This window comes from Chlamydotis macqueenii, chromosome 17 (genome assembly GCF_036417535.1).
Source record: "Chlamydotis macqueenii isolate bChlMac1 chromosome 17, bChlMac1.mat, whole genome shotgun sequence".
Taxonomy (NCBI): Eukaryota; Metazoa; Chordata; class Aves; order Otidiformes; family Otididae; genus Chlamydotis; species Chlamydotis macqueenii.
In genome coordinates, this window is record NC_141572.1 from 7,916,366 (window position 1) to 7,937,032 (window position 20,667).

The 20,667-nt window shown below is 42.2% G+C and overlaps 1 protein-coding gene across 12 annotated transcripts in view; it reads left to right on the top strand.

Moving 5' to 3' along the window:
* The window catches only part of FBRSL1 (fibrosin like 1), a 539,862-nt gene that overhangs the window by 241,853 nt on the left and 277,342 nt on the right, over nucleotides 1–20,667 (top strand). For all 12 annotated transcript variants that reach the window (XM_086761184.1, XM_086761185.1, XM_086761192.1 and 9 more), the window contains exon 4: nucleotides 8,082–8,117. In XM_086761184.1, coding sequence (XP_086617310.1) covers nucleotides 8,082–8,117 — 36 coding nt within the window. The remainder of the gene's footprint in view (nucleotides 1–8,081; nucleotides 8,118–20,667) is intronic.

Below are 20,667 nucleotides of genomic sequence, written 5' to 3' on the forward strand. Positions count from 1 at the left end.
TATGCTCCCAGTGTTGATGTAAAATTCCCTTAAAATCTACCACAAAGCTGACATCGCTATTACACATGTACTCTCAGGTCTTCTACAACCAATACAGAGTCAACAGCCTTTTTCCAAAATGGGATTTTCCTCTGCTGTCTTTCACAGGGAGGTAATTGGAAGTTGCCAGAGAATTAAGAGCTGGATAAGCCATATTGCTATTTTGTTGTGTTGACCCAAGTGAAAGTGGAAGGCTTGGGCATTTTGTTTTGGTTTTTCCCCGTGTTCCATAATTGCGCTAATCTTTTCTGATGTCCTGAACAGTCCAAAAATCCACACAGAGCCTTGTATAATGGCTTTTAAAAAAGGGTTTTATCTTTTTCTTGACCCATCAGCTTAAGAACTGCCTGCTTTTTAATGGATTTTCTCCCTCACTAAATTGAATGGATCGTCCCTCATTATCATTTAAATAGAAGCCTCACTCCCTGTGAACATGGAAAATTTGAATGTGGTAGTAGAGCTGTGATAATTTGAAATATTCGGAAGGTGGGGGCAAGGAAGGGGAGCAGGCGGCAGAGTGCAGAATTGCTGAATGTAATTGTCATGGATTCTCAATTTTGTTGCCACAGGATGGGAAAATAGACTAATAATTGTCTTCCAACCCTAGTAGAATAGTTGCCCTAGTTAGCTGAAGCTAACACTCTAATTGTCATGGGGGCACAGAGATGAATGAGGATGTATGCAGGGCACAGCCAGGGCTAAATTGAGTGATATACTAAGGCAAAGAGCAAATTGGCAATTATTGGCCCAGCTGAAAAGGTTGGCAGGTGTGCTGCTTTCTCACTAGCCCTTAGGGGGAAATTGGAAATATAAAATATCGACCATAAATACTCACTGATTAGGAAATATGTTGCAAGAGGTGCTGGCCACTTAAGAGTCAAAACTCTCCTTTTCAAGGGATTGACTTCAGCTGCGCATAAAACCTGCAAGTGCTGCTACTAAGTTGTTCAGAGCTTTTTCCTCTCATCCCCCATCCCCCAGGCTATCTTTTCTAATTTTCCTTCATACTATCCTCATATGTTTGTTTGTTTTTCTTTAAACATAATAAATGAAAAGCAGTCTTTTAGGAAATGCAGAGATTTTCCTCTCTCTAAATGTTCTTTGATAAGTGTTTAGCATATTGTATAGACTAGATAAAAAATTCTCTCTCTGGTAGATGAATACAAAATAACTTCTGTGATTTCTAATTCAAACAGTTCACTGTGATCTGCTTTACTTTGTATGCCGTTACAGGCACTGTCTCCCCCTTCCTTCCTACTTTCTGTATGATGCTTCCCCTCCTGGGGCGAAAGGATTAAAGCAGCAGCAGTGTGTAAAGCTACAGGTCTGTTACCTGTCCCTCAGGCTGAAGTTCATTGCCAGAAGCATGATCAAATCAGCCTCTGAAGTGCGAACTGGACCACAGTCGCACCACAGGTCCATATCTATCCACTTTGCAAACTCTGGCACACGTGGGATGCCTGGTCTTGGCTCTGGGCAGGGTGGCAGTGGGGCAGCAGAGCTTGGCGTGTTTCAGGCCGAGAACACCTTAGTTCCAGGGACATTACTGAATGCGTTGAAGGAGTTTTTTGGAAGACCTGGGATAGTAACACATGGACTACAAACTCTTTGTGGCATGTGCTCTCCATTGTTTCCCATGTATAATGCACTAGAATCTGATTCCCAGTTTGAAGAGTGGCATAAGAGCATTGTAGAGCTTAACAAGATAAAGGAAGCAACAGGATGGTTTTAAGACCATCCACCCATCAAACCATGAGTCTTGGGAAAGTGGTTTGAGTATGCGTGCAAGGATTATGAAACCTTTCCAGTCACATTCTTCTGGAGGCAAAAATGCGTGTCCCTTCAGTGTGCTATCTACTTTTATCTTTGTGTCCCTCAAAATACCAAATGCTTGCACGAAAACTGCTGCAGCAGAAATTACAAGCAAAGTTGTAATGACTTGCGTGAGGCTTTGGGTAGTGGAGCACAGCTAGGAAGAAAGAAAATCTGGAGGTTTTGGGAAGTTGGACCAAGGGGTGATGGTTTGGATGGGAGTGGCACTCGTGTATGTTTTGTGTATTTCAGAAATGTGAGGTCTTTTCATATTGTTCCTAGCTTACTGTGTGCAGAAGATGGTTTGTTTGTTCCTGATCAGCAGCCATCTTTTTACAGCACTCTGAAGCCATCAGCTCTAGGAATCCAGTTGTCCGTTTTTTGGTTAGAAGTAGCTCTGTACTTTATCAAGCCAGTTGCAGATATTTAGACCTTGTGAGGTTTGATACCTTACTCAAACTAGTTTTGCAGTCTTTCTAAGCATAACCCCCTTCGTTTATCCAACATAATAAAATAGATTAATTAAAGAGGGAAGACATTCAAATTTTGCATGACATCCGAAGTCATTCATCATGTACTGTGACTGTCTTGTCAGATCCTGGTTTCTAATCGGAGAGAACATCAGATGCACTCTGTGGCCTTTGCCAAGTTAATTGAACTCATTGTGTTAATAGACAGGAGTGTGACTATAGAAATTAATTGCTTTAAGAGACTCCATGTTAAGGTCTGGGATATTTTCTGCACTTGGCTCTTTTTGCCCTTCTCCCCGCTTACCCTTCTCATCCCAAGACATTTGAGTTTTTTAAGGGACATGCTTGGAAAGGAATACTAGATTTCTCCAGTATTCAAAGCTGAACCAACATTCTGTTGTTGAATGTTCTATAAATGACCAAGTGGATGAGTAAATCTGCATGCTTCCTTGTGTCTCAGTCCAGTCTACACAGAATTGGGGTAACTGAGAAATAGTGGAAGACAGGTACAGCTGAGGTGAGTTTTCATCCTGAACAAATGCTATCAAAATGTAATTAAAAGTCAGTGCTGTCCATATTATTGATTAACTCTACCGAGTGCTAAGCAGCCAAATCAGGCTTACAGTATTGGGCCACTTAAGTTTGGGCCTGTGATTCAGCAGGGCAAGATTAGGCACTGAATAGGAACTGGGAAGTCTACCTCGGTTCCCTTCTCTGCTGGGGACTCCTCAGGTGACGCTGGGCTTATCTAAGTTTTAAGTTTTTCTCTGTCTGGGTTTCCACACTGACATGGGGGTGAGGTTAGCAGTAGAACTAGGAGGCACTTTTTGGGGACTATCCTTTGCCCACATAGGAGTAGCTATTTGCCCAAAATTGTTATTTCAACAGCTGACTTGGAGGAACTTAATACACTTGATTTCAGCCAACAGAAGTGACACATTTCAGGAAAACTGGAATAAACTCCTGACGTTTCTGGAATATGTTTATTTAGTTCTTTTATCCAAAGAGGAGGGAAGTGAATACCAAAACCAAGAGCTAATTTTGTGGTCGTGCTGCCATCACCTGTTTTTATCTAATCCCCTTATAGTTAGTTTATACATCAAGGATACTAAAGATCCCAGTTGAAGCCTGCCTGACCCATTGAGAGTGGGGAATTGGCTTGAGCTGTCCTGTTACCTTGATTATTAGTGGATTTTAAAGCCCTTCCTGCTGTCTTTCCAGTTCAGTAAATAACCCGATGGCTTTAAGAAATTGAACAGAGGGTGTCTTGATTTCTTTTGCAACGTGAGGGAACAGTGGAAGGCCATGCTTTTATTTATACAAGGGGAACAACTTTTTCTGTCAGTTTAACAGATGATCTTGAAAACCTGCTGAAGGTTATTGGTGAGATTTTGTCATGATTTTTTTTTTCTACATTGCAATCATGGTGTTTATCAGGACTAAAGGAAGAAATCTTTTAAATAAAATTGCAGATTGCAGTGTAACTCAAACTCTCAAGGACATCAGTGGGGGGATAGTAGAGTCTTTCAACAGTAAGATTTTTGTCTTTGCTGCCAGAAAAGGTGTAATTTTTTTTATATCCAGTGTAATTAACACGAGCTATCCCAGGGTAGAAATAATTCACTCTGTGACATAACTGAAATGTCTTGTCTGTGCTGTCTGGTTTTGTTTTTAACCTTGGGCTTAAAAGGAACCAAAAATCTTTAGTTGTAAAAGAGCACATCATCTGCAAAATATTATAAGCCATTTATCTTTATGCACAAATGTCATCTAGCACTGTAGTTCCACTTATGCATCATTAAATGCACAGACCACACTCATTTTGCCCCTAACTAGTAACAGTCTCCCTTGGAAACCCAGGGTATTCCAGACAGTGCTGAAAGAGGCGTGAGAGGCACAAAAGCCGGTGCTCGAGCCAGACAGAGAGGGCCTCTGCCCTCCCCAAGGGTCTGCTTGGAATTGTTTCACATGGCAGCCACAGCCGAAGAGAGCAGCATCTGCGAGCTCGGTGTGGATACGTCTGCCACAGCAGCTTCGATGGAAGGCTGGCAGACCATGCCTCCATGCCCGCTGTCCCAGCCCACTCTGAGTGGGCAACACGCGATCGTGTGGACACGTGGCTCTCCCCATCTCCCACTTCTTCTGCAGTGTTGCGTTTTGCAGATGTGAAGGCTTTTGTAAAGGTGTGACATGGCAGCTGTTCCTGAGACTGACTGCAGAGAGTTGGCCAGGTGGGGCCATGATCCTCTGTCTTTGAATTGTGTATTTGGTTGCATCTTTCCTGCCTACGGCACTCTCTTCAGAACAGTGTTTGGGGCCAGAACTGCGCATGTTTTGGTGCCCGGGTTGAAGCAGTAAGAGCTAGTTTGAGTTTTGGTCTAGCAGGCAGGTGCTGTGCTGGTTGGTGCAGCACTAACATGAGCGTGGCTAGGTGGGTACCTTGGTGACTTGCTGCTTGAGATGCCTTCAGATGAAGAGAAAATTGACCAAAATAGTTAATAGACTATTTTGAGAATAAGAATTTTCTGACAGCCCTCCATGTAAATACAATTCCTATCCTGTAGGTGAAAGCCCCTATAAGTCATTCCAGCTGAAGACTTGCCCCAGTCACTGCTCTTGCCAGACAAGCACTTATTCATAGTCAAAGGAGGTTTCTTCAACTTTGGGTAGATGCCAAGTTAAACTTCCACTAAGATTTCTTGTATTTGCAGCCACTATTGATTACTTTTCTCATTATTTGATCTTGCTATAGAGACATATGGATTGAGCTATGTTTATAACAACCCCCAAAGATTTTTTTTTTTTTATTTAGGAACATCCAGCCCAGTTGCACGCAAACTGTTCTGCTCTGGCACTCATAGCTGATATTAGCCGCAGCTTTCAAAGTTTCTACATGTGGCAGCTTGGTATAGATCCTCCTAAAAAGCCCACAGTGTTCCCAGCGAACCAAGAAAGAAACAGTGGTTTGTTAGATGTGCAGAAAAATGCATGCAAACAGCTCTGGAGAGTGTGGGACATGGCTGTGCATAAACCTAATTGTTGGAAAGGATTTTACGACTTGAATCCAAAGTATTCACCAGTTACTAACTTTATGCATGCAATAAAAATTCTGAAGGAGGGCAATAGGGGAACCTTTTTCCCCTCTCGATTTCCAGGAAATTTAGTGTTAGAGCTTGTAAGGGAGAAATAAGTTCTTAGATGTGAAAAATGCCAGAGTAAATTGCCATTCAGTTTTAATTATTTCTGATGTAACACTTTATTCAGCAACTGTTTTATTGTTTTTTATTCAGTGGTTTTAAATCAGTGGTCTGCAGATTCCTGGGGTTCTTAGACAGCTTGGGATGCCTGAAAGTTATCTAAGAAAAGCAGGTCTGTTGTTAGCATGTTTGAATTCATTATCCCAGGAAGATATTTTAGGTGTTCACAAGACTCAAAGATTTAAAATAACTGTTAAAGTGAAAATGCTCTGGGAGGCTGTTTCCCTAGAGAGAAGCTTCTATTGAAACCTCTTGTTTCTGTTTTTGGTTATTATTTCCAATTTGTTAGACCTTGTCAATCTTTGTTAAATCTGAGTTGATGGGAGTGGAGGGAGAGTGAGAGTGGCCACCCTTTCTCCTCTCCTCCTCCTGCCTCTCCAGGCAGGTAATTTGTCCTCTCCTCATTTCTGTGTGTACTTTAGGTGAACTGCCTGATCAAGCTATCCAGAGTGTCAGAAGGGATAATTGTATTCAGCTGTTCAACATATTTATGTAGATAGCAGGATATTGTTATTAACTTTTTTTTTCTGTACAGGACTGAATTCCAGGAGTTGTTTAGGGTTTTTTGAAAAGTATGTAGAGGGAGCGATAGGTTTGTCTTAGTTTCTCAAAAATGGAAATAAATGCTACTGCCCTTCATTTCACCAGTCTGTAGCTTTATTTCTGAGCAGTTTACATTAGAAAGGTTTATAAATAACTCTCTACTTTTTGGTAGTGTTTGAAGGCAGAGGCCAAATCAGTGTGCAATATGCAAAACAGTTAAACGCTGTTAGCAGTTTGTTATTGCTCTGACTCCCCTGTGAAAGCTGTGCTTTCCTGCAGAGCAGCCATCTCCTGAACTACAGCAGGGTAGAGGAGCAAGTGTTGCCTGCCAGGGATGGGAACTGGCACCCAGTCACGCGTTGGCTCCAGACCTGTGTGTAAGACCTGTGAAGAGCTGTGCCACAGCTTTCCTTCGGTCTGGCACCCTGGTTCGTGTGCCAGCTGGTGAGAGGGCTAATGGGAGCTCTCCTTCCTCCAGCAGCATGCTCAGTTAATTGGAGGGCTTTGCTGTGGTCTCTTCTTCAATTTGGAAGCTTTCCTCCTTGGGCACTTGGCTGCCGAATTGCTTCTCTGGTGTCCAGGGCAGTTGCAAGACAGTGGCACAGAGTGTGCACGGGCAGACCGACAAGACTATAGAGTCTTCTGTTGAGTGCAGGGATTTGGAAAGGTTTCTGTGTTGTATCTAGGTATCTCCTGCTCAAAAGGTTTGCAAACTGGTAGTACAAAGGAACTGTTACCTTACTCGTGGAAAATTAGAAGTATTTGCAGTAGCCTGCAATCAGTTAGCATCAGTCTCTTTGGGGATATTGTGCCGTTATGGTGGTTTAGTAGCACAGTAACTTCTGCACTCCTGCAAAAAAGACAAACAATCCTCAAGATCAGCCTGCAACAATTCGGTATTTTTGTTCAGACTCCGGTACACAGTAGAACGTCAACCTTGGAAACCAGACTGCTAAGACTCCCAGAATCTTTTTTTTAATAAAATCACATAGCAAGGGCATCATGATTATAAATCACACTTGGAAATTGGGCTGCAGAGTACTTGCTGGGTCACGTGGTGTCATATGCCACCACTGTTCCCAGCTTCTCTTTAATTTCTGAAAAGAAGGCATATAAGCAGCAGCTGGAGATAGAGATGGAATTCATTTAGCTGCTTTGAGAAAGCCACTGCCAGCAAAAACCAGCAGCTTGAGAGTCTTGGGTTGTAGAGAGGGGAAAGGGATCCAAGTGAGTGGAGATGGTGTAATGAAAAGGAAAAGAACCAAATGATTTGGCAGTGTGTGAAAGAGGTAAGGATGTGCTGGAGAAAGGAGCAGGAGGAGCTGAAATGAAGAGCAGGAGTAAACAATGTAATTTAACTTATTCAAAAGGGACAGAATGCTTATTAGAGCTCTGAGAGATGATAAATTAGTGCTTTGCCGCTATTGTTGTTCCAGATAGAGTTGTCATATGATAATGCTGCAGCAATGAAGACTGGAGGCTCACAAATTCATACAGGGGAATGGAAAGTGGGATATATGGTTACATGATTGAAAGTTGGAGTTGATGAGGCAAAATGCGCAGCCCTGATTCAGGAGAGCATCCTTACACATGCATGCTGTTCCATGGAAGCTGCTGTTACGTACTGAAGAGGGATGGTTCAAAATGCATACTCTGCTATGAAGACGTATTCCATGCTGAGAGCTTTTACCTTAGTTGGGACGTGCTGTCAAAGCCCTCCTCTATCTAGCTTGTGAAACCCTTGTCTGAAATAGCCCCAGAGCCCTCACCTGGAAATGTTCTTTTGCTGTGACTCCTGTGGCAGCATGCAGAATGTCAGAAGATCATTTGAGGTGCTCTGGTTGTGAAGTTTTCCCTGAAGGAATACTGGGCTGGGGGAGGGAATCACAAAATGATTCTTATCTTAAATTACACAGAATCTATTGCATTACTTACTGTGGCATATTGTTTCCTCCCACAGAGTTCTGCTCAATCGCTTTCAGGAAGAGGCTACTCCGTAAGTCATTTTACAGCTAATTCTTTCACTTCTGTTGATGTTGATTGCAGAGGTTTACGCTACCTGTTGCATATCCACGGACATGAAAGAAATGCAGAACGTGAAAAATAGAGGTAGAGTCCAGGCCTGTAATTCACCTGGCAGGTGACAGCCCTGACGTAAGAGCACCTCCTTATAGGGAGGAGGTGGTCTTGTTGTTTTATAGTGGATTTCAGCTAGATAGTAATTAATCTCCTGAGAGTTAAAAGACATGACTGGGGAGAGTTTTCAACACCAGTGGGAGATGCTTCCCTCTTATCCTCCCTCCCCCATACAGGTTTTCATTTATGCATTAAAATACAAGAATCAAAGACAAAATTACTCCATTTGAAGAAGAATTGTGACCCTTACCGGTGTGAACAAAAAAAAAAAATCAATGTTTTCTTATTTACAAGCTCTGAGTTCCAAAACAAGCTCCCTTATTTTCAGAGGAGGTTGTTGCTCATGTTATCTTCACAGGAGTGCCCCACAGCTACCAGTGTTCTAGGGCTGGTGTTACGGGGCCAGGACACGTCTGCATGTGAGTGCAGTGTAACAGTGATGTTTAATTGACCATTTCTGTTGACATGTGCCTTGTTTGTGTATGCAATAATAACATTTCTTCATGTAGAAGTGGTACAGTCAATTGTTTATTTTGGGTACCTTTGCTGCTCAGCTGTCCAGAAAGGCAGGCACAGACCTTACTGTATATATTAATAAGGAAATAGGAGAGAGTGAGAGTGGCTCGGCAATGTAAACATGAAAATTCCTGCAATCACATTATATCTGACTCTCAAAACAAAAGTCTGGTGTGTAGATATCTGTTATGATACCGATTGTTCAGCCAGGAGGTGATGTATACCCTCATTGCTAGTGCAAGGGTTGTAGATGAAGACGTATGCTAATCTTGTATGAAAATCGGAACGAGAAGGTCTCAGTCCAGCTAACAATTCCTGCCTACGCTTACTGACAACAATTGCTGTTCTCACAACCTTTGCCATGATAAAGTTTTGCCTTCTAGGTGAATGGTCCCCAACTCTGTTTCTTACCAAGACCTGTAACTGCTCACTTCTCATAGAGCAGAACAAGGGTGGATTTTATATACTTCAGGATGTTGCTATAAAGACCTGGTACACATTTATTTTTTTTTGTAATAACCACATAAATTATTTTCTTTGGATAATTTATGTTATATGTTTAGAGTTACATGTTGGAACCTCTGAACTCCTGCTCGGTGCTGTGCACAGAGAAAAAATTGCTAGGCAGTGCAGAATTTATGGTCTGATTTCGTAGCGACACTGTCGCGTGCTATCATACAAATATTGTAATACAAGACGAAGTACATTTTAATCATCAAGCCATTACAAAATTATGTATGACTTGAAAAGTCTTATGGTTTTAATTAAGTAATGTTACACATTTTTAGACAGTAATGACACATGTTTCCTAAGTATCCTCCTGTCTAAATCTTTCCAGCATCCCAGGTGAGTATGGTTACTTAATTCATCGGCTGATGAGGAATGTTTCCTCTAGGACCAGTTGGGCACTGCTTCCCATACACATGAACAGCTGGATTCACCTAAGCTTCTAAAGGCAAATGCTGTATCTTCTATTTGTCTGTAAAATGCCATGCATGCCCGTGGCCCCACATAAATAATAATGAATCATCTTCACAGATTTTATGACTGAGGGCATAGTTTGGGAATTAAACAGTTTCCCACTGGCTAAAACATAGGTTGCAAAATCTTAATGGAAAAAGGCCAAAGAATTCTTTTTAAAGTCTCAAGGCCAATAAATCATAGCACTGTTTTCTTCCATTGCTGACTGTTAAGAAATTTACTGTTGTCTCTCAGAGAAATGATTTTGAGACAATTTCTAGCTCCTTCTCTGTGCATGTGTGGGGACAAGGTTCTTTTATTTAGCCAACCCATAACTTCTCAAGGGAGGTAAGAACTTTCTGCATGCCAAGGCAGTCTTTTGAGATCATGAGTAGTGTCAGCTAGGGTTGCTTTTCCTTCTGGGTTGTCATTTTCCCTATTAAACTGCCTTCTGCCTCACCACATACCAGCTGTTGAGGCTGACCGTTTCCCTTAAGACTCCAGTGCTGCTCTAAATTGATTTAGCATAAGGCAGAGACTATCGCTTCCAGCACTGCCAGACCCGCTGGCCCAAACCTGCATGGGAAGCTGATTCTCCCAGGTGGCAGAGAGATGTTCAAACCACCAGTTTAAGACAACTGGCCCCCAACCAGAGATTGTCCATAATATCTTGTAACAGTTTTCATTTTCTCGTGAAAGCATCTGTATATGAAACGTTAAGTCAGTATTTTGGCTCTGCCCCTGTTTACGTTAAATAGGTTGTTTGCCAGAAATGGTGAAAGCGTGATAAAAAAGTGCTAGCAGGAGGCACGGTGGAGACACCGTTCTCATATTGAGTGCTCCTCCTGATATCTGTGCACGGCTTCTGTTGTGGAAGACTGTCACTTGCGGAATGATGATATATATCATTACTCAGTGAAGTTCTTGTACTGAGTTTCATAAGCAGCTGTTTAAATACCACAAGCTATTTTGTTCGTGTTCATTTTTAATTAGCTCGTTTTGAATCTCTACGCTTCACTGTTCACTTGCTTCAGCCATCCTTGCAGAGATGTTTGCTTTCAGAAACATTTGTTGAAAATGCACGTTTTAAGGAAATGTGCATTTGCAAAAAGAGGACTTAAAACTTGTATGAAAAATCTTAATCCAAGTTTCAGCTCATCTAGCTGGGCCGCAGAGAGACAGCAAGCAATGCCTGTCTGTGCAGTCAGAGGAGGCTAACACAGAAAACCTCAGCAAGCTGCTCATGTATAAGGTACAGACTCTGGAGCTAGAGTTAAGAAGAAAACTAAATGCAAGTGTCTAAATAATAACTCCTAAGTGTTGAATATTCCAACAACTTCATTGACTTCAGGCTTCCCGTGGAATGTTAAGTGCCTAAATAAGGACCATACTTGAAATCACTCCATGAAATTTTGGTCTCATTGAAGTTCCCAAATAACCTCTGGTTAACTTCAACTGCACCTAGATTTAATTTCTACAGCTGAAAATTGTAGCCTCAGGAATAGCGTTAACAGTGACTTGGCACATAGTTTTACAGTCTTATCTTGTAGATATTGCAGACAAAATTTCTTATAAATCTGTTTCCCAAAATAAAGTTTTTGAGTGGTGTTTACTTTTACTTGGATAGCATGAGACATATCTAGGTCTCCACTGTTTCTGCAAGCTCCTTATCTCATCAGTAGCATGTGTTTCATATCCTTATCTTATTAAATGTATACTTCCGCTGTGCTGAGAAACAGAATGCTAGTTTGTTTATGGAGGTTAATATCTTATTCCCTTTATGACTTGATGGTTGCATACATGTGATAAACTACTCTAGCCATTTGTCACACTTCCTGCACACACAAATGAGATTAGTGATTTTAGTCAGAAAGGTCTGTCTGTTCTCTGAGCAGACAAAACAGATTTTCTTTTCGGTAACAGGATGAGAGGCCTGTCTACCTGAAAATGCACTGATTTGTTAAAAACACACAGAGAATTAGAAATTAGCTGTATGTTGAGGTTTCTGTGTATCACTGAACTTGCCCCGTGGACCATTTTTCAAATATATTTCTGATAGCTAAGTCAATTTAGGACCTAACATAGTTAGAAAGTATTTACACTGAACGTAAGATCAGTACATACAGTTTGTTATTCGTGGCTAAAATGTTGCATTTGTTTGTAAGGTTGAGCACATTGTGTGTAGACAAACCCAAGTTGCAGTTGAACTTGACTCAGTTTTGTAGAGAGCATGGAAAAGGATAGAACTGGGAGTATGTGGTAGCTTAAAAAAATAAACAAAAAACCTCATCCAATAAATTATGTAGTTTATTTATAGAGCATCTGTGCAGCTGTTGCTCTTCTGAAATGGAAGGGGCCGAGATGTGGGAGTGAATAAGAGACTAAACTTGAAAGCAGATGACAAATGGATGGCCAGTGAACCAACCTGTCTGAGTGTACCTTGGAACAGAAGTACAGGAGGATGAGACGTCTTTGGTTTTATTTGTTCTTGGAAGAGGTTTGTTGGTTTTGTTTGTTTTTTTTTTTAATAAAAGCAATAACATACACTTGGCAACAGCAGCAGCTGATTTTTATTCAGAGCTTCTGTAAAATATCAAAGTCTTTGCAGCCTAGTCAAATCCCTGGCAGCTCATCAAATTCTGTTGATTTTACATCTTCCTTGTTGAGTGCCGGAAACCGGTGTCTCAGATAACTTAGACTGCAGCTCATGGGTAGAAAGAAACGTGCAAAATACCATAAGGCTTGCAGAGGCACTTGGGTCATCCAGAGTCAGCTCAGTGCTATCTGCAACCTTCTCTCCTTCTACTCGGTGATGTATCCTGATTATCTGGTTACCCAGATGAAGCTGGAATCTGAGGTGGTAGAGGCAAGCACTGGGTAAGCTTTGAGCACCCTGAGCCGTGCTGCACTGTCTGCCTGTATCCCAGTCTGCTCCTTCCTGACTCTTTCTCTCAAATTATGTTTATTTTTTTTAACTGGCTTTCCAGTTGCTAGTGATGATGTTTACAATCTTCCAGGACTCCTCTCTTGTGCTGTGCACTTGATGTTGCTGGATGTTGCTTGATGTTGCTGTGTTGGGCTGTTGCCCATGACCACCTTACCCCACTCAGACCTTTTTAGCTTGTACCCGTGGGCACACTTGACGGGACAGCAAGTACTGAGCCCTAAATCACCTGATTTACAGCATGAAGATAGTGTCCAGCCCAGCGAGCTCAGTGAGAAGGAGGACAGGTATGACTGCGAAGTGCTAGGTAATTGTCAGCCTAGGAGCTGTTGACTCTGTGCAGGTTGACATACCCTTGTATACCTGTAAAGTTCTTTTCATGGCCTGTTCTAGTTCTGTGCCAGCTCAATGCGGTTCTGTAAAACCCTGAAACAGACGGTCCCTGCTAAGGAGGCTGTTCCCACGCCAGAAATCCTTGGTGCGTGCACAGGCAGGTTCACCATTTCAGTGTAATGGTTACAGAAGTTTGCTGAAGATCATGCCAACAGCGTTCCCCTGATCTGCTCTGTGCTTCAAGGATGCTCTTAGGCTGGGAACCAAATTGTCAGACTAGGAAAAGCACCTTCCACGGCATCTTTTCTCTATGGCACTTAACTCAGTGCCACTTCCTACATGGAGCATGGTCCAAGACCCCAGGTGATTATTATATACCTTGGCATCTTTAAGACTGCCCTGGAGAAACTGATGTCCTGAGAAGGATAAATTTCTGCATAAAGATGAAGAAAATTGTTAGTATGAAGCACACAATACTTCTGGTTTGGAATTCTTGAGTGTGTTTCAGCTCACGGGTGTGGAAGCATGCTTGGTGACCAGAGGCAAACTTGAATGGTGACTAATGGGGTTTCTCCACCTGCTGATCTGTCATACACTAATGAAAAATCTCTCCTCTGTAGGGAGGTAGCATTTCTTAGCTGGGCTGGACAATTCCTTGTATTTTAGGACCTCTGATGAATTAGCATATTTCCTTGCCAAAAATCAATGTTGGAAATGGGGCTCTTGTTATGAATCTAAAGCTCCTTGAGCTGGAGCCAAAGTTAAATGATAAAGGTGAATTTAATATGTATTTCCTACAATAGTGTGCCTGTGGGCTGGCAACATGAGCAAGACTTTCTGGACAAGATTTATGAATAGGGGAGTAATAATTCCAAAATAAGTATCAATCTTGTTTTGCCATGATGCCAAGTATAAAAGAGGGACTGTAATTGTCTTTTTCTTCTGGACAAGAAAAATAATGGTAGATAGATCCCCTTCAGGTGGAGCGATACTCTGTCTTCTTTGAAGACAGATACTCGGTTAGAAAGAGAAAAAGGGCCTACAATAAAGTGATGTGGCCTGTAAGAGCACTGACTGCAGGAAGGATTTAAAAAAAAAAGAAAAATAATAATATGTGATAGAAACATAAAGAATTTTGAAAGGAGTTCTCCCTCTAAGATAGCAGGAATTTTAGAGGGCCAGGAATATAATGGTGGGTGTCAATACCAAGCATTTAACTTCTGCTGGTTTTCTTTTCCTAAATAGCTTCACTTTATGAGAACTATCCCCACGGTTGAATTTACCTGGACAAACTGAGTTCACTGAATAAATAAAGAGTTTGTTTGCTCTGAGTGCTGTGTGGGATGGAGCCAGGTTACTGTAAGCCAGCCAAAGAGCTGGCCCCTTGACTCTGGAGGCTGTCCCCTAACTGCTCAAATGCTATTGAGAAATGAGTGCATGTGTTATTCCAGATCCGTGGGAGCTATTGAGGGTTTTGAAATGTCCTATGGAAAGTGTAAGCGGAAGTACAAACATAAATAAACCACGTACTTCAGCTTTACAAATACTGAAGTCTGTGAACTTCCTACAACACATTTTCCTTTAGAAGTTCCCTTTTCTGAAAGTCTGTTTCTTCTTAGATGACCTCTGCTTTTAATTAGGATGAAAAGACACATAAATTTTCACTCGTCTCCACAGCCATAAGTAAGCACAAAGGGCCCTCTCTGGCAGAATTTCAGTCTGCCTGAACCGGTGGCCTTGCCAGAGGGGCTGCTGAGGAGGCTCCCAGCACGGCCGTGCCGGCAGCAGTGCCTCTTTGTCCCTGTGCCGGACCAGGATGGGATGATGCTGATTTCCATAAACCCCTCAGCTGCAGGGGAAGTGCAGCCAGCTGACACCACGAGCCCTGGCAAGCCCCTTGAGGGATGAGGCATATGACTTTGGTGTGATTTTTGCCCATGTTTTTATCTCCCCTGCCGTTGCCCTCAGCTCAGCTTGGGGCAGTGGTGGGGAGCAGATCTCTAATCTGACTAGAAAGGCGCTATTGTTATATGGACGCATCCCCAAAATTCCCAGTGCTCCTTGGCTTTTGGGGTAGGATAACCTTGCTGTCCCTGGCCTTGTGCACTAAAATGAAGAGATGTCCTAAATCCACCCTGAATTCACCAGCCTGGAAAGGATTACATCCTGCTGAAGAGGAAAGGCAAAGGATTTTGAGAATATCTGTTCTTTATTTCTGGACCATTTTGATTAAGACTATCCTGAGGCAGTTGTGTCATGTATATGCTGTAGCTTTCTTTTTGTAATAGGGCAAGGTATTTGCTTGTCAGTCTCAGCTTTTTTCACATTGTTATTTGCTCTCCTGGCTATCTTTCCTTACAATCCATTGCCTTGTTTTAACTTTCTTTCCTTTCCCTTTACCAGAACCAACAAAAAGATGATTAAAACAGATGACTGATTAGAATCAGGGCTACTTACCTAATGAGCACATTGAACAAGTGTGGGGCCCCTTAGGGAATTTGCTTTTGATTTTTCTTTAATTCTCAAAGTCTTGTGCAGTGAGAATTGGTGGTGCTAGGGCTTTATACTTAGAGAAGGAGTTAAAATAGCCAATTTCTGAAGGCTGCCAGAGTGCACTGGTGCTTGTTGTGCTGGGTCATGCGGTAGGTTCCTCAGAGGAAATTCACGGGGAGGCGAAAGGGGGTTCACGCTCTCTTGTTTTATCTCATGTCTCAATATGCCCTTGCAAAAACCTGCACCCAAAACCACAGAGCGTAAGGGGCGCAAGCAGAGGAAATAACAGCACTGCTAACTCAGAATGCTATTGTAGCAGTAAAAGACAACATGTTTTGTTGGCCTTAATGGTGGGTGAACAAGAGAGAACAAGGAATGGGGATTGGGTGCATCAACTTTGTGGGTGCTACTGGTCTTAGAGAACACTGTCCGTTGTCTTAAAGCGTTCTAAGATTAAAAATATGTAACTGTGCAGCCCAGTGGAATACCCTGTTATGCTCAGGAACTGATTGCTTATCAGTCCCAGGATGGTTTTCCCTGTGTTCAACTGCAATGAAATAAACTAGTCTAGAGAGGGTAAATTGTTTGGGTTGGTGATAAAACCAGTCACTGTACATCCAGAGGGTAAGGAGGGTTTCTTGTAGGTTGGTGGTCTTTACTCAGTTCGTCACTTGCATTTTCTGCTTGTTGTCTTTTTTTTTTTTTAATCTGGGATACATTATTAAAGGCTTGAGAGAGATCTTCAGTTTCTCTCCTGTCGTAACAGAATACAAAGATGTAACTTAAATTTAACAAAACAACAGATGTAATCCAAAGTCAGATCTCACACCAAAAAAGGTTTTGGTAACATGCTGAAGGTGCTGTGGTTCTACTGCAAAAACTGCAAATGGGGGGAAAATCTGCCGTAGGCTGAGGTTTCTCTCATTCTCACTTCGTGTTTCAGCCTGGCTGCAATGTAACTGGCTGCTAAAATGTAAATATACAGGGGCATGTAGTTCTGTCTGCAGTGGAAAGGCAGCAATCTTCCATTCCTGAGGGGTGAGAGAACAGAGAAGCAACACCGTGCTTGCTTCCATAAGAATGTGGTTCAAGAAGGAGTCCAGGGTTCCCGGGCTGCTTTTCTAGGAATGGTTAAGTCCTAAAATCTTTGCTGAAGAGACTGGATTTCTCATCTGCAGCACTTGCTTTGCTGGAAGAGGAACATTCAGATGGAAACCCTGGTCAACCATGTGAAATGTTTCTTACACAGGGCCAGTGTTTTCACTTCCCACCACCTTAGCATTTTCAGCGTCACAGTTCCTTGTGGTCGATCCCAGCCCCAGTCACCATGACTTGCTGGTAACATTTTAGAAAGGTGTCCTTTCTCCTTTCTGTAGTAAATAAATAATTGAAACTGTAAGAGATGACTCCTTACATGATGCACAAGGACTGACTGCAATTCTAGAAAGCCAAGGAATGCAGAGAAAGGACGGAAATCTAAATGAATCCACTGTGCATAAGTTGTGTGAGATACTAATCACGCAGGGGTGGGAGACTGGGAGACCTTTGCAATACTATTTGGCAAGTGGTAAGGCCAAGTACTCTCTGCTTTTTCCTTGCCTCTTTTTAAATTTTTTTTTAATTTTTTTTTAATTCCCACCCCACCCCCCCCCCCACCCCCCCGTAAATGGCTTTAGGGAGGCAGTGGTGTAGTTCTGAAATTCAGGCACAGCCATACCCAAAACTTGGCCGTTGTAAGACTTGTTTTAAAACCCATTGATCAATGAGACCAATTTAATGATTTAGTGGAGAAATTTTTAACTTCTACTTCAGAATACCCAGTGTTTCAGCTTAGTTTTCAAGTGATTGTAGCTGTTCTCTCGTTTTTCAGCTCATCAAAGGTCAGGAACTCAAAGGCATTGAGGTTGAGTAAAGCAACTGTTCATCACTCTGAGCTCTGCTTTGTTTTTGTGGGAATTGTCTGCTTCTGTAGCACTTTTGGTTTCATTACTTTTTTTAAAGTTTGGCTTACTAACCTGCTCTTGGAACAGATACAACCACCAAAGCTGCTTTTTAATTAGCCCTGTGGTCCATCCGGTGTGTCTGTGCTAACATCTTCGCTGTACAATGTACTTCCAGTGAAAGGGAACAGTCTGCCATAGAGTCTTGTAACCTTGAGGTCAGTTTTGAGCTCAAAATTGCTTTTGATTATGATGTTAGTTTGTGTCTCAAAATAATAAAAAAACCCAGCAAGCACTAGTAGTCCTTACATTGTGCTGCTGAGTTAAACACTCAAATAGTATCACATCTAGATTTTAACGGAATTAACTGCTTTATTTTTAGATTCTTTCTAGATACATTACTGTGCTACTAGTTGTGAATATTCAGAGTTTTGCAAGCGGAATGATAGAGAATTGACATACAGTTACATCATTGCGGACACGTCTGCAGTGGTTTCTACAGGAATGTGGCCTGATTCATACCTTTACTGTCTGCATTTCATCTCTGTGCTATGTGATGGGTAAGACTTTATGTGCCTGAACACTTACAGCCTAAATCTGTAGTATCCTGAGGAATTTTCTCGTCTCATTAATTCACCACGTGTTCTCCAGAAAGTGTCATGACATTGGCAGTCTTTGGGAAACATATCAGGACTGTGTAGATGCTAGGTGTTTGCAAGCCTCAGTTCAGTTTTTTAGACTGGTACTTCGCTATCTGTAAGCAAAAAGAAGTTTTGGGTTTGATAGGAAGCTATTGTGTGTGGTTCTCAGGTTTTCTGGACATGGTCATACTAGATGTTGGGATGGTTCGTGCTACCCTTGAAATGAGCTAATGAATGCAGGATGATTTTTAGCCATATTGTAGCAATTAGAGTGCTGTAGATGATGGATGCTGTAGACTGCATAGTGTGTTCTGTTGGCTCATGCAGCATCATACTCAGACCAATTGGTAATTACCAAAAAGAAAAAATTGTTACGCTGAGATAGGTAAAACATGTTCCTGTTTTAATGGATTAGTGAAGCTCTGCCGTCGGCTGTGGTGGTTAACTGCATTGTTTTGCCTTGTGTCACACACGCTCTGCAAGTAGCTAGAGCAGAGCAAGTAAAAACACAACTGTTGTTTGTGGGGTTTCACGCTATCTTCCGTTGCAGAATACGGTTTAATATTTATTTTTTTCAAAATTATTCTCGGTGAACTGATTTCCATCTATCATCAGATCATTGTGACAATGACTAGAACTCTGAAATTGACGTCCCATTAAGTGACTAAAGCCACATCCTCTTCTTTCTGTTGCCTACTTAAGGACACTAAATGGTGTCAGTGAGGGAAATTTCTTACTGACTTCGCTAGGGAGGGACTAGGTTCTTCAAACTCTGGGCAGGAGCAGCATGACTATCTGAGAAGTTGAGCTATATGGTGCTTGTAATGAACCAAAGATTCAGAATTCGTTCTCAGAATCACTCCTTTAAAAGGCTTTTTTCTGTAAGCATTCTTCGTAGCAAAATACAAGCAGGTGTTGACACAGGCATGATTGTAAGGCTTGTGATCAAAGTTAGATCAAACCTCCTTTTTCAGTTCGCAGAACACATTTTCACCACTGTAGTCGTGTTGCTCTTCCAAAGCTGCTTAATAGCATCTAGGCCAAGTAGCACACTGGTTTAAAAGAAAAAGAGCTTGAAGCATGAAGATAAGGATATCACAGTGAAGATACCCTAAGCACTGTGTAACTGGTAGGCATTGAGCTGTAATGGGTGGAAGGTGGTCACAGACTTCTAAGCATCTTTCCCTCCCTGTAAGAACTTGGCTGTTCTCTGAAGAGCCCTAATTCGGTTCATTTCTAGAGAGCTGGGGAGGAGGGCGGGAGAGAGTAATAAATGGTCCCTTGAAAACAGGAGTCAGTAATACACACCACATGATGACCTAGACAGCCTATTTAACTGCAGCCAGTTTCCTGCTGAAGATTAATTTCTAAGAGATTGTGAGAGCACTCAAACAGGAAGCTGCAACTTCACCAAACGGTTTCGGTATCAGTGTGTTATCTGTGGTCATTCCCCTCTACAGCTTGCGGCTAGCTTCTGGTTAGCAGAGAAAGACACTTTGAGCTGAGCTGGCATCAGTTCCCACCTACTTAATCAGTTAAGTTGTGAGCCATGTGGTTAACTCGAGTCCCCTGGTTGTCTTGTGGATTGCCAGTGACAGGAAGGTGGAGATGCATTGAGTGGTTCAGACAGGAATAGCTTGGTTATCTGATGGTCACCCCAGAGACTGATAAAATTATGTGAGCGCTTTTCTGAGAAGACATCAAAAAAGCAGAAACTGTTGTCTCTAACCACTTGAAGAGTTTACAACGTCAAGGGAAATTTTGCTTATCTTGAAAGCCTCAAAACTGTTAACCCATCTTCACCGCTGCAGACCACAGCAGTGCCTTAGACTCGGTGCACAGAATGAAGCTAGCAGACCGTCGTGTGCGAAGCTGTGAAATCTTCTTGAGGAAACGTTGTAGCTCAGATCTTCCAAAATTACTCTGGAACTTCAAATTTGGAGGTGAACAGCTTGAAACATATGAGAGGAACCAGTCCTTTCTGAGGGAGTATGTGCTGGTTTTTTAGAAAATTTGGCCTCTTTGAGGCTCTCACACTGTCAGGAGTTTGGGCATGCAAAGAGATGAGTCATTTTTCAAAGCATAGCCTCTTTGAGCCTGGACTAATCTGAAGCCAAAATGATGGTGGCTGTGACATGGGCATGCAGAGGTTAAAACAGAGAAGGTGGTCATATTCATGGCACCACTTAGGGCACTTGGTTCGGTTTTGTCATATATTTGCTGAGCAAACCTCAGGATTAGAATGGACAAGCTTCAGAGAGAGAAGTTGAGTGAATGAGGTTTTAAATTAGTAATTTTAAGGAGGCCCCGGGCAGGTTGTTCTGAGCCTCAGTGCCCGAGTTTCTCTAGCCTTACAGTGGGGTAGTGGTACTCATCTCTTTTGGACATTGAGATGTACAGATGGAGGGTGTTTTACTGAATATTTACTAAAATAGGTAAGGTGGTTCTGAACAGAAGAGCCACCTAATTTTTGTCTTGCGCCTAGAGTATAAGCAGATCTGTGCTGCTTGTCCCGTGTCCCTGTCTGACCGTTGCTGTCCTCAAACTAGGCCCCTCAGCGTGTCCCCCAGCCGCAGCCCAGCT